The sequence below is a fragment of the Lepisosteus platostomus genome, chromosome 17 (genome assembly GCF_059453375.1).
Source record: "Lepisosteus platostomus isolate fLepPlt1 chromosome 17, fLepPlt1.hap1, whole genome shotgun sequence".
Taxonomy (NCBI): domain Eukaryota; kingdom Metazoa; phylum Chordata; class Actinopteri; order Semionotiformes; family Lepisosteidae; genus Lepisosteus; species Lepisosteus platostomus.
This window is the reverse complement of record NC_142627.1, coordinates 12,386,452-12,400,871: the sequence shown is the minus strand read 5'-3', so window position 1 is coordinate 12,400,871 and position 14,420 is coordinate 12,386,452. Positions and strand designations below refer to the sequence as shown.

At 35.0% G+C, this 14,420-nt stretch overlaps 1 protein-coding gene across 3 annotated transcripts in view; it reads left to right on the top strand.

The window, feature by feature from the left end:
- The window catches only part of kif16ba (kinesin family member 16Ba), a 99,095-nt gene extending 93,170 nt beyond the window's left edge, over nucleotides 1–5,925 (top strand). For all 3 annotated transcript variants that reach the window (XM_088610267.1, XM_088610269.1, XM_088610266.1), the window contains one exon: nucleotides 546–5,925. In XM_088610267.1, coding sequence (XP_088466393.1) covers nucleotides 546–704 — 159 coding nt within the window. In that variant the 3' untranslated portion in view covers nucleotides 705–5,925. The remainder of the gene's footprint in view (nucleotides 1–545) is intronic.
- The last annotated feature ends 8,495 nt before the right edge of the window (nucleotides 5,926–14,420 follow it).

Here is a 14,420-nt window from a genome sequence, read left to right as displayed (position 1 = left end):
TAATACAATGGACAATATAAGTGAACAATTGTGTTATCTTTGATTAAATGGTGATCAGAGTAGCTGCTTTGCTTTGTTCCTCTATTGAATAAGCATCTTGTCAAATCTATGTTGTCTAAGTGTTGGCACTCTTCATTTAAACAGGCATGCCAATCGGTAGAGCTCCATGGCTTCAGCACTTAAAATGCCACAGCTGCAGATGAAAGACCTTGTTAACATCCTTAAATTAGTATATTAAGCAGTGGCCTGTCAAGTGAATTGGTATTAGCATCTTGCTTCGAAATATACATCTGCTTTGTATCTTTGATTAAGTTCCTTTTCTGTACAGTCCACATATTATGCCAGGAAAAACTGAATTTATGCAGGAACAGATGTCATTGAAAGCAAACCTTACCTTAATCTGTTTGGTGCTATATTACACTTCTCATATTCACCTTGTCATTGTTGCTTCTCACCCTTACAGTTTTTCAGTTTTCAACCCAGTCTTGCCTTGCATCCGAAGTTTCCATTAATTCTGTTTTCTTTCCTTTTTTTTCCCCTGACAGCTGTACCTCAGGAACTTTTTTAAAGTGATGCTCGATTCTCCTACATCTCCCCTGCATGCAGACAAAACTGGCCTGCAGTTGTCAAAGCACACCATCTGCGAGTTCTCCCCATTCTTCAAGAAGGGCGTATTTGACTACAGTAGCCATGGAACTGGCTGAGTGTGAGCCCAGGGGATCTGTGCCAGTGGAGAAGGATCAAAAAGCAGTGCCTTTCCTTATCTACATTTTAGATTTGCAAGACCACTAATCTGTGAACAGAATTAAAATGATCTGGCATGGTGGGAATGTATGAGACAGTTTAACCCATCTGGAAGTTTTAAAATGTTTTTTTTTTCCTATCATGGAGAACCAACACTTCCCCGAATGTAAGACATACAAGCACTCCAGCCTAATTCACCCTGAGAAGGGTGCACTTCTATGGAAAATGACAGCTGTTGCCCTTTATAGCGACAAAGGCAGCAGAATTTTTGCATTTTTATGTGCGGTATTTACTGCTGTTTGGAATTTACCATGAAAGTGTCTGAGGCTTCAGTATTTATTCTGCTGCCGTATCTTACATGATTGTTGAGCACTGCCTGAGTCAAGCGCTGTGCTCTGTAGTGGCGATGAGCTGCTTTTAAGCTGTCGAGACAATTCGTCTCCCTCCTGAAACATATGAGCACCCTGATCCATTTTCTTTCTGCAGTGCAGCTGGGGAGAAAGGTAGGGGAGCTTTGTGCATTTTGTGTGAAAGCAGAAAAGAACTGCATAGATTCCCGCAGCTTTCACTGAATTAAAGGTTTCAAATAAAATTAGTGCTTAAGTACTTAAACCACTTATTTGATGCAAATACGAGAGTAACTGGAGTCTAAAGATGAATATAATAAAAAATAACCAGAAACACTGATATATTATAAATGTCAGTGTTGCAGAAATTAATCTGCCACTTTTTTTAAATTGACTTCAGATCCTTATGCTGCATCTTTTACTTCTGCTTCTCAATCTCGTCAATAATCCGTGAAAGGGCTCCGATGTTTGCAAATAACATTTAAGGGAATGTCACTAAAATGGCATATTAAACTGTTTCACCCATGTCTGGAAGTAACTCTGTATTCCTAATGATTCTCTTGCTAAGCTACAGTAACTTATATCAGATCTCATTGACATGTTACCGTTGCCAAGGAAACTGACCGTGCAGGCAGTAGAGTACTGTACAGCTGTTAGATGGGAAAGTGAGAGACTAAAGGTGCTTACAGTAGCTTTTACTTTGGGTGTTTTTCAGATTTTTACCTCAGCTTTACCACAAATTATCACCTCTCTTTAAATAAATGTGCTACGGCTGTAAATATATCATTATAATAAAACCAGTCAATATTAATTAAACCTTTTCAGATTAGTTTTCTGTAATATTATAATAAATGTGAAGCTGAAAATGAGTCAGTTCTTTTAAAGTTTCACAATAGCATGCCTGGAAAAGCGTCCAATATATATACTGTATATTTTTATTTTGTGTTATCCTGGCATCGGCATACTAAGAAAGTTCTGCAACCCCAGCCCTAAGATTATAGCTGTTCATCTATCAGAATTATGGCCAGATGGTTGGCCTTAATTTTCAATATAAGAATTCTTCAGAAGTGATTGAAAGGGGGGTTCTTTCATTTACCAGTTACTGTTGACATGGCAACTGGTCCATGATAAACCAAAGGTTGTCGCTATATTTTTTGTTTTGTATTTTAAACTTGATTTCTCAGCAGTCCAAAGGTGTTGATAAGAGTAAAAAATTTAAGAACCTTTTAAAAGTTGTCATTTTCAAAATGTATTTTACAGATATCTTCAGTAGGAATTGCTATTGATAATTATGCTTTATTAGCTAATTATAATAATTAATCATTTATTCTATTAATATTTGACTAATAACAGCTTTGCCTGAAGTTTGATACTTTCCATAAAACTTTTTTGGGGTGTAATCCTGTTTATTTTTTGTACTTCTGCTTGGGAAATGATTCAAGCGTATCATATCTGGTTGCTTTTTACAGCTGCTCGTTTGCTGAACTTTACGGATGTTGAGGAGCTTCTACTGAATTCTAGAATATTATTTAGTTATTTTCTTTTCTGCGACAAAACCAAGGATGAAAAACCCAGGTCAGGCTACTAAAGCAATAAATTTATCACATTGGCCAAAATAAAAATAAGTTTTATTTTCCTTTTAAAATGCTATCCATTATCCCTTCCTCCTTACATTGTATATACAATTGTTACCAGTCTTCCAGTTGCTATTTAATCCAGGTCATCTCTGCAGAACTACACATAGAGTATAAATGCAGGTGTGCTCAGAGAGAGGTGTCAAGCCAAATGCTTTTCTTCTTCTCACTGTGACTCTGGTAACCGAAAAGCCAAATGGAGGATTGACAGAGCTTTCAAATAGGCAGCCCGGTGTTGTAGCTGAAGATCTGTTACTCCCACTGTGCCCCACTTAGATCCTGCCAGCGCCTGGGTCTTCCAACCATAGGTCGAGAGTGTCTGTGCCAGGATTTGTACCCTGCAAAAACTGGGCTCTAGGAATCATCCTGCACTGTAGGCGGAGACTTCCACAAGATGAATCAGTGTGGAGACCCTGAGGCAAATTCTTTTATATATTCATACTTTCAGTCATTTTTCTTCACGTTCTAGCAACTGCTGCAAGGAGGAACAGATGAGGGATCATAAAACACAAGACATTGATTCCTGAACATGCAGTGCAGCAAGTACAAAGTAAAATGAATGGGAAGCTGATGACAAAGAGAAAGAATATTATTTTAAGCGCTAGGCACATAAAACTAACCTGGCTGAAATGTTGAAGAACATTACGTGTTGGATGAATAACTTAGCAATAGGCTTTAGGCTGACCTGTCATCCATGTTTTACCAAGTTAAAGTTAAACTTGTTATAGTGTTAGCCAATTCATTTGTAGTTTACGAATCCATGTGCTTGCACAATTAAATTAAGCTCCATGTAATAGTAATAGTCTTTGGGGATTTTCAGTAAGCATGTGTTATTTATTCTTAATAAGCTTAGGAAACTTCTTACAGAACAATTCAATGCCATACTAATATATGTTTAACGGGGACTGATTTTCATTCTTCTCATATTATTAGAAGTCCATAGATAACCTGGAACATGCTCCATTCTGAAGAAGAAATCACCATTGCTCATGAAGTTCAGCTTAGGTGATATCTTTCATGTAAAATGCTATACACCTTCTGAATGGATTAGCATATTTATGCTGTTCACAAAGCACCAACAAAAATGATTTATCAGAACAAAGCTAATGCATTTATTAATGTCCAATTTAACTGCCAAACATTTCTGAAATCTTCCTTTTCATTTTCCTTCATTAAGCATTCTGTGCAGCTGCCTGTGAGAAATTCAGCAAAAGGAAATTTAATCAGCAGTGAGTAAGAAACTTTAATAAGGGAAGCTGCAAAGATTTTTTTTTGTTTCATCTCATTTTCTTGTTTTAGGGTGATAATTAATATGCTCTAAAAAAAAAGCTCTGCTCATTAAAATTTAAATATGCAACCTCAATCATTCTTATAACTAATCATCTAACCTTAAAAAATATTCTGATTCCTAAAAGCGAGTAACCGAATGCACCCATGAATGCTGTCCTGAAAGTAAATGCATCTTTCTTGAACATTGTAAAAGCTTTTATTGACTATTGCATTAATTGTGGTATGAACAAAATTTCAAATGTACATAAAATTAAGGACATTAAGAGCCACATTATATAGTTCTACAGTATGTTTTTGAAAATTACACAGTTTTGCACAATTCATGCTTTGTAAAGTTTTTCAGACCCTGCATGTAACCAGAGGCTGCCCACTTTGTGTCTTCTGAGGCCTGTGACAATCATTCCCTTCCACACACAAATAGACATACAGTCCTAGATGCCTTTCAATGATCACTTTCCAGCTGAGTTTTTTTCTGTGGCTTGCTGAAGAAAAAGTAAATAAGGAGGCCTTTTCACATAATTTTGACCTTTTAAAACTGGAAGCATTCACCCTGACATTTTAGATACATTCTGTGATTAATCTGTTTCTCACTTTGTGTTGAGTCTGGCAAATTCACTCTTATTTTTTACCATTTTTATGTTTGTGCTGCTATGTAGAATATTAGCATGGATTGTAAACTACTTCATGCACTATGTTTTTAGTTCTTTGGGGTGCACTTCATAACACTAGCAGGTTTATTAAAAGCAATATTGCACTTTCAGATTAAATTTTAATTTATTTTTTTTGTCAAGATTGGTGTTCTTTCTTTACCAGGTCTGATTTTAGCTCCCTACTTGAAATGTAGACACCTGAATCAGTGATTCGGGGGATAATATAATCTTCTTGATGTACAGAAATGTCTATACTGTAGTTTTTGTAAATATCAGCATTGCTTTTCTGTCTGCTAAAACAGGAAACTGACTTTTCTGTTACAATAAAGCTAATTGTAGACTTATAATTTCAGTGAAATTCAGCTTTTAGGTTACACAGATGAACACTTTTGAAATCTTGTCTTTGAATCCAATATTCTAAATTGCAAGTGAAGATGTTAAGTGCAACAGAGCCATACAGTATATAAGATGTTTGGAATCACAGATTAAAGTTTCAACTGTAGTTACACTAAAATCAAAAGCAATACGATATTAGTTGAACTGCTTTTTTACTCGTTTCTAACATGTTTTTGTAACATTAAGTTTACTATTTTGGGGGCTACGCTGTAACTGTGGTTGGATTGGATTTTTTTATCTTCACAGTTTTATAATTTTATCCTTCATAATTATGAATCATTGTAATTTGTTGTTTTTTTTTCTCATGAAGGAAAGTGCTAGCATTTGCATGGTAAAGGCATTATTTTAATGGGCTGTGTACACAGACTGAATGTCATAAAAATAATGTAAATTTGAATTGTTTAGTGTATTTTTTCACATGGAAATACAACCTTTACACGATTGTTTTCTTTTGTAAGCATTTCCATTTAAATGAGAAAAAGACCCATTTTTAGTTTGTTCTCAATTATAACCATATTTCATTTGTTATCATGTAAATATTTAGCCTTATATTTCCAGCTTAATGGCATTTTGTTCATCTCAGTTCCCAAGTAAATTGTTAAGGAATTATAATTTGTGCACTATCAAAAATGTTAAAGGGTACAAGTATTGACATTGTTGTATTAAAGAATTATATTAAATGGCTTAGGAAGAGAAAATAATGCTCTAGGGTTTGCATTTGCAGCACTATGCATAGTTATACTTTGCATAACAGAAAGCCTCTTATTGTAGATTTGTTATATTAACTCTACAAACCATTATTCCCATTATTATTCACAGACCCTGTACAGTAACAATATGAATAAAAGGCTCATTTGAAATCCCTGCTGAATTTTGTGTGCAACTGAGTGTCATATCGCAATCATTTTTGGGACTGTGCTTCTCTTTCGGAAGAGGAGGATCGACAGGATCTTGGATATCCCTATGAAAACTGACATGAAGAGAATAAGAAGGAGCTGATGGTTGATAATAATGAGATGCGGTAACAGACCACCACATGTGAGGTATGTTTGAAATGTGTGTAAAAAAAGCATGTTTTAGAACCACATGTGCATATTTGTAGGTGTTCTGTATCGAAGCAGTGTAAACGCACTGATGAGCTTTGCTAGTAAAACTACAATATTATTCCCACTTGCACTTTAGCAGAGCAGCATTATCTTGCATTGCGTGCTGCATTTATTTTGGAGATTTTGCTGAATGCTTTAGCAATTGTAATGTATTAAATCGTATGTTTGTTGAAGAGTCGCTACATCTTGTTACATCCTTAATTCTGTTGTTTCTGAATAGTATTATTCTCCTATTAACATTCTTAATGAATCATGAACAGCACTGCCCCCTAAGTGCTCTTTTATTTCAGACTTCCAGTGCAGAAGTTGCAGATGTTTTCTTTGCTGAAATCTGTTTTTAATAACCATGAACAGACTCGATGACGCATTCAGAATGCTATCCGTCATAACATATCCCCTAGCTGATGTGTGCATTCTTCAGCACAAGTAACTTTCCACATAAGAAGGTAATATATTAACATTTCATTAGATTTTCTACTGCAAAATAGATGGAACATCTGACAACTAGTTACGTTGTTCTTAACAAAACAATTTATGAGATCAGTAGGAAGGCAGTCTTGCTTCTCAGCCTGTGCATTTATAGGCACCTTTGGTCAAGAGACATTGAAATATCTTCAGTTAGTTCTTTTGAGTAAATCCAGATATTGGCCAGAATATCTCTTGGCACATCTAATTTCCCTTTACTGATTAAAAAAAAACATTTTCTTTTAACTATAATCTCTGACTTAAAACAAGATGTGTAGCCTGGTTGTCAGATTAATAATATGAAAAATATGTCAGAGCAGGCAATTTACTGTCACACTTGGTGTGCCCTACAGCAGTTCCCTGTGAAAAATCTGTCAGTTTGAAGAATTCAGCTTCAATGTCTCTACTACTGTTTCATTAGCCAGCATTGCAGTACAAAGAAACCCCCACCTTGTTACCATCAAAGAGTTCCCACAATTAATAAATTTCATAAGGGAACATGCTTCTTGCAAAATAATGCTATTATTATTGTATCCCAGGTGGTCACAATATTAATCGCAATAGCATTTAAATGACTCTTCAGTTTCAAATCAAAGACACCTCTGGATGATTTGAGGTGTTTAACTAATCCCTACCCTGCATAACTACTGTACATCAGAGTTGCTTCTCTATTATTTTTGCTTTTATTATGTAATAGAAACTAATTTCTCAAATATGTCGGAACATTTGCAAAAATGAACTATTCTTGTATTTAATTACTTTAAGCTTATTCTAAGAATTAAATAAGGCCAGAAGAAGCAAGATTCAGCTAGAGGTTACAGTATTCTCAAGAACAAGGCCATTCATTTTGTCCATCTGAAACCAGTGAAGTTTTAAAATAAATGTTAGAAAACAGATTCCAGCAAGAGATCTACCAAACCTCTAGTGCTCAACACAGATATTCTTTCTCAAATGTCACTCTTCTTATTTTAATTCATAATTCTTGCATGCTCAATGGATGGATTTACTGTTTTCATTGGATTCATGAAAAAGCTTTTGATCACTTTTGAGGGCAAAGACTGGGGGACTTAAGTATATCTGTTAGTTTAAGAAATTATTTTAAAAATAGGTGAAAAACCAGAAGGTCAGAATAAAAGCCAACTGTCATGCATTCTCCTCAGGTAAGTAAGGCATTCTCATTGGCACTTTAGCCTCTTGCAAAAGCATTTAGGAGACACCTTAAAACAGAAGGGGTCTGTATAATAGACTCAGCTCACACAATTGGGACATTTATGTTAGAACCAGAAATATCAAGTCCAGCTTTAATGGCCTTAATCTGTTTGGCTCTTTTTTAGGTTACAAAGTTAATTGCAACAAACATAGGCTGAGTGTTCTGACACATTTGGTTCTCCTACCTCATTTAGTTGTCTTCCTCTTTCAGATGTTGACTCAAAGCATTCTGTGTCCAAGGTTCAGTGTTTCCCCAACTTGAGCAGTTCTGTTTATATGGAAGCTTAATACAATGAGGAGTGATTTAGACAGGTAGATGCATTTACAAATCTCTTGGATAGTGAGCATTGGATTTATCAAAGTGAATATCCTTCCACATATCTGGATCCGTTACAGATGCTTCATTTATTGGTTAACAAATATGGTGGTGGCAGATTGAGGGAGGCAATTTTCAAAATGTATCTGCCAGACAAAGAAACTCAGGCTTAATCCAAAAGCTACAGCTGCTAATTGAAAGCAGTGGCTTGGCCCTGCCAGTGTTGTACCTTAACTGGTCTTGTGCCTCCATTATCTGAAAAAGGAACTGTAATGATATACTGTAAGATCACCTGGGTTGGCACATGGCTTTGCTCATGATAGTCACTGCATGACTAAACCATCGCCAACCCCCATTTATTACTTCCTATTAGAGACTAGGAGTTCCAAAAAAATATATTTTGCCTGTTTAATCATTGATACACCCTAACTGTATTAGAAATATTGACGTTATTCCTTGGAAATACAAAATTATGCATGCGCATTATATAACTGCCTTATTACACTCAACTCAAAGCTCTTTCTTACCTATTCAAAATGTAAAAATTACACTAGTATGTTCATTTATTTATGTGTGGCTTTCCTACTGACAACTTATTTCTGGACTCAAATAAAACAAGCATTAAAATGAAAGATTAGCTCCAGGATCTATAGTGACCTACAGTATGGATTTTTATCCTGGGCTTGACATCCAACTGGTACTCTAAATATATTCAGGTTAATCGGATGAAAGAAAATCCACAAATTCTCAGTCTGCTTTTCTTTGATCATTTATTTAATTAGGTATTGTAATTATGTAAACTGTATGTTTATCCATATGAATTTGTATTTTTCTGTTGTGATATTGAAAAGTCAATTAAGCTTTAGTTAGAAAGCCACATACAGTTAAAGGTAATTAATTGCACAATTTGATGTATATGCATTTATAAATAGGTCTTATGTCAGTTATCATGGCTCTGGCAGCAAGACCAACTGTAATCCACAAAATTGCTGTCTTTTGCGGAGTAAGTGTGCCAAGACAGGGGAGGTGGCATAATGTGATCATCTAGAGGATTAACAGCAGTGTTTAGAGAAGCTGAGAGGAAAAACTCACAAGCATGTCAATGTTGTGAGTGCTGACACTATCCCACAAGGCTGAGAGCCAACGAACCACGTCCAGTCGCCAGTGTGAGCAAGAAGCTTTAGAGGTACTGTGCTCTGTGTCATGTTTATCTTGTTCACATGTGCTTACAACTACCCACCTGTCCTTTGGTGGCACCGTCATCACTCCCATAGAGCCGGCTGAAGTGTCGCTGCAGAGATTGCTGCACGGTGTGGGATGTTGCGTCCAGGTCCTATATTAAATATCTCACTTGTATTTTTTAGCAGTTGAAAAGGCTGACATTTTTTTACATGTTTACATGTTTTTCAGATTCCAGTTTAAGGGAATGTAGGTTCAATCAAATAGGCTTTCTTCCATGTCTTGAGGGTTTGTAGCCAGAATACACTCATTTCAGCAAAATAAATATTTCATTTTACATTAACTGTGCGGTGTTTTCTATAAAAACAAAAAGGATTCCATAAGAATGATCTCAGACAACTTGAATCACAGTTCTTATGTCTACTCTTATTCATCTTGAGTAATTAGCAATTCAGTAATAAATGATAAACCACAACATTAATATCAAGGAAATTATTTTCATGTTCTGTTTATACTGTATTATAGAGTACAGTGGGTCCACAGCCTTTGTGGGGATTTAAAGTTGGGATTTATTCATCCCAAATTACTTGCTTTTAATCACAAATTTCTGTTGTTTTGTTTTGTGATTTGATTTAGAATTTCCACATTTTAAATAAAATGACAGGAATAAAAATACTTGCTTGAACAAATCTTGTCACTGCTTGCAAATATCCTTAAAGTTGCTGGGTTTTATAATAAAAAAAGCATGTTTTCATTTATTCTGAAACTATTTCATATGAGAGTTCATGTGATATTACTTTCAAAAGCATATCTCTCTTCCCTCGGGAATGTTGCTACAAAGATTTTACATCTCTTAAAGAGTGCAGTGATGAGCAAAGTTTGTCTAGTCATTTTGATAACATCAACAGCTTATCATTTTCCTCAAAACTTTTCATAGTGTCATTTACATTAAAGCTCCCATGAGTGAAATAAACCACTAAATGATTTGCCTTGATCCAAAAGTCTTAATCAGCAGCAACTATAATTCTGAATATGCTTGTCAACTTTTATCTGTTATATTAGATATAATATCTATTATTATAATTGGTGGACAAGACAAAATACATTTCATTTGCATCTTTGATGTGAAAAGAAAAGGATCAACAGTTTAGGTATGATCTGACAGTTCCTGCAGAAAGTGATTATATGAATAATACTTGAATTAAACATAATCAAAGTAAAGCTGAAAGACAAATTTCCTCCAAATATGTTACTTATTTCCACTATGAATGAGTACCAAATTTTGTTTAATGTCAAATAACGCGGAAGGCGTACTATGTGTATGCCAGGTTAACAGGTTAACAGCTGATATTGTGTGCAAATTGTTATTGCAAAATAGCATATATGTATGTGTGTGTAATTGTTTTGTGTTGCTAATTGTAGCTCTAGGATATATTTACTGTTCCAATTCATTCAGCACAACAGCGACTGGTGTATCTGATTTTCTAAAGCCAACGAGAAAGTCTTTGTAAATTTGAATAGAAAAATCAAAGGCACTAAATTTAAGTTTGTTGTGTTATGTCTTCAGGAAAGCATGATCACCTTTCAATGATATAAAATGAACAGATGTTCATATCCTTAAACAGAAGAGAAAATCTATCTTTTTGTGAATCTATGCCCTTTTAGACTTTTAGACTTTTAGACTATCTGTCTTTTCTATCCAGCAGGATACAGGAACAAAACTGTAAAGTTAAGAAAAGTGCATTTATAACCCATGTGAGGCACAGTGGTCCGCTGGGGCCCTGGGTTCAATTCCGGACCTGGGGTACTGTCTGCATGAAGCTTGCATGTTCTCCCAGGAGTTACTCCAGGAGTTCTAGTTTCCAACCACATAAAGTTAACCGGCTTCTGGGGAAAATTGGCCCTAGTTGCGAGTGTGAGTCTGTTTGTGTCTGGGTTAGAAAATGGGTGGATTTATTACGTACAGTACTTGGTTATAGCAGGTATTTCATGATATTTAAGATTTAAACACCATGTTCCTTAAACTCTAGTTACAATGCAATGCAATGTTTGGATGATTTAGTGATCTAGTAGGTATGGTCAGAGTGGTTTCTTTTTTGCTCTTGGCTTTCCTTGTGTTCTTATGAGTAATCCCCTCATATATTGAGAATCTTTTTTGGGGAAGGTATTATCTATAAACTCTGAAATTACAGTTTATGAAAGATGGGTTCAGACATGAGTTTTTTCAGTGTCTGGCATAGTGTTGTTAAGACTTATAAAGTGCTGTTGAAATACCTTGTGGCCATGGCATCTATGGATACTGCTAAGCTGGAACCATTATTGATTGTCTAGCTTAATCAAAAAGACTTTGAACTACAAATAAACTCTTCAGCCTAACAGGTTTAGGTCTAATAATTGCTCTAAAATACCTCCATCAATTCAGGGTTTCTTTATTTTGTAATGGAAGAAAGAATATGAGCAAATAAATGTGCAAGGAGCTGTGTTACCAAATATACTCTATCCTTCAGTTTATATTTTGAGCCGTTTACCATCCTTGGTTCCATGCTTTACTTGAATAAGAAATCCTCATAAAGGTGGGGATATGAAGAGTACTCTTTCCTTATCCCCAACTTTATGAGTCAGCTCAAAATAAGATCCCTTATACAGTAATTAAGTCTTGCAAAAGCCCAATTTGGTTTTGCATTTGCAAACTGCTCGTGGAAATATTATCACAATAATGTCTATGGGGGTAGCTACAGTACACTGCTCAGCAAAGATAATTCTTAATAGACAGGAAAGCGCTCAGCACACCGTAGGAATATTTACTCTCAATGTTTTAGTCATTTGACCTGCATGCAGGCACTAAAATGTTTTTCATCACTAATTATTTTTACATTATCAAATATCCGAAATTCAGTTATTAGGGACCTGACCCCGAACTGAAAGAAATTCCATTTAAATGTCAGTGCATACTTCCAGGCAGTGTGTAGTTATCACTTACAGCATCTAATGGCCTTAAATAGCTTTGAGGGAGCACTAAAAGCTGAACTCTTTTCTTTTCAGCTAACTTCAGAAGCTAAAAAGCTAACTTCATCCATAAAACTATTTAGAAACAAATGTGCTTGTAATTTGCTCTGACGTCTTGCACAAAGAGTATAATAATTAACGCTCCTCATAATGCATTATGATTAAATAGAGGTGTATTTACAAAACCTTTGCTTATACTGTGTTTTCCTGTGTACTCTGGACTTTTATTGCACATGCAGAAACAGACATCAATATTCTTAGAACAACAATATTCTTCCCAAGAACAGCAACTAAGAATCTCTAAAATGTCAAAACATTAGAAATATCAGGTACTCCAATTCTTTAATTGAGCACATACAGTACAGTACATTACAGTATCTCAGAATTTCTGCTTTATAAATTATAAATCATAGCTTGCTGACATTTCATAAATGTTCACAGAAGCATTTTTTATCCTCATGTACAGAATGAGCTTGAGCTTGAATTAAAAGTGAGAAACTCCCCTTAAAAAAAGAGCAAATGTTAGGATTATTTGAGAAACATTCAGCAACAGAGGGATGCTCTCTTCGTAGTCACTAAAAGGCTGTGTGTAGTTCAAACAGGATTTTAAAAGGAAATCTTGGTCAAAATAAAACTATATATGTGTCAGTTGAGCTGATGATTATAAATAATTCTGTAATCTTTTAATTAAAGTTTAAATAGAAGAAAGGATTTCTTTCCTATTCCACAAAAGGTAAAGAAATCATAACCTTCACATCTTAGCTTACCAGCTTACTTGTGTTTCATAGCTGCTTTTGTTTCTAAAAATGGTGAATACCGATTGTCTGATGCAAGGATGTTTATTGTACATCATTATATGAAGGGTCTCAAAATGTCACCAATACCTACTGTATAAGCAAGTTTACTTGAAAGAATAGTGTGAAGTAGTCTAAGGTAATTATTTCTTTACATGGTATAAAGGTTATGGACTTTTGTGTCCATCTTAGTCACATAGCTGCATTTGGTTTAATGTATTGTAAAAATTGTGAAAATTGATCAAACATGTTCTTATTCTCTTAAAAAAGTAAAGGGGATTTATGTTAACAATACTGTTGTCTGTCCCCTTCTAAAAATTGCTTTTTAACCACACCAGTCTCACTTCTCACAACACATCAGTCATCCTGTGATCTCAGACAATATAGCAGTCAGTGAGCTTCTAATTAAAAATGTGTGCTTTATGTTGTCTTTGATATTTGATAGGGAATGCTGAAACTGTAAAAAGAGACCACCCTGCTTTATACATCTGATGAATGGCCTCCACAAAGTGAAACTCACTCCATGTGCAGAGTTCCCATTTCACTGCTCAGTCTGAAGCCAGAGATTAAAGACCTTTTCACTGGTCAAAATTTCCAAATTTTTCACAGCAAAGCCAAATAGGATCATTTAATTTTCAGGATCATGACCATTTTTCCTCGTATAACCTCAAATAATTTCTCCTGAGCAATCGACGTAGTTCCGCAATATTGCGCAACATATGCTTGTATAGAAGAATTTTTGATTTGACCCCAGTACATTTCTTTTCACAGACCTAGTTTTCCTCAGATAACATCACCATGTAGTTGCAGAACAAAAAACCCGTCCCATCTCATAATCCTCTTGTCCCCTTAAGTTCTGTAATAATGAATGATGGTTTAATAGAAAGAGAGATTTTTATCTAAAATGTCTATAGTAACTGGCAGATATTTAAATCTGCAATGGGTAGACTAGGTACTGTAGTGTGTTGAATGTTTACTGTACATTATGATTCTAGTCCTTTATACTTTAAATTGACTGTTTTGGATCATACCAGAAACTACTGTATAATTCACACAGAGATTTTTGTTTGTCATTTTGAAAGGGATTGAAATTGGAGAACTGTGTTTTTTTTAAAAACAAATACGTTATCTAGGACTTTGCTTGATTAGACCTACCGGTGCTAAAATTTGCCATATTTATTCATTAGCTGTTTTTGTCTTCTCTTTATACTTATGTTTGGCTTTAAAAGATGCTGGATGGTTTTAGGATATTATTCCGGATTAGATTTACTTCGTGTTGTGGTT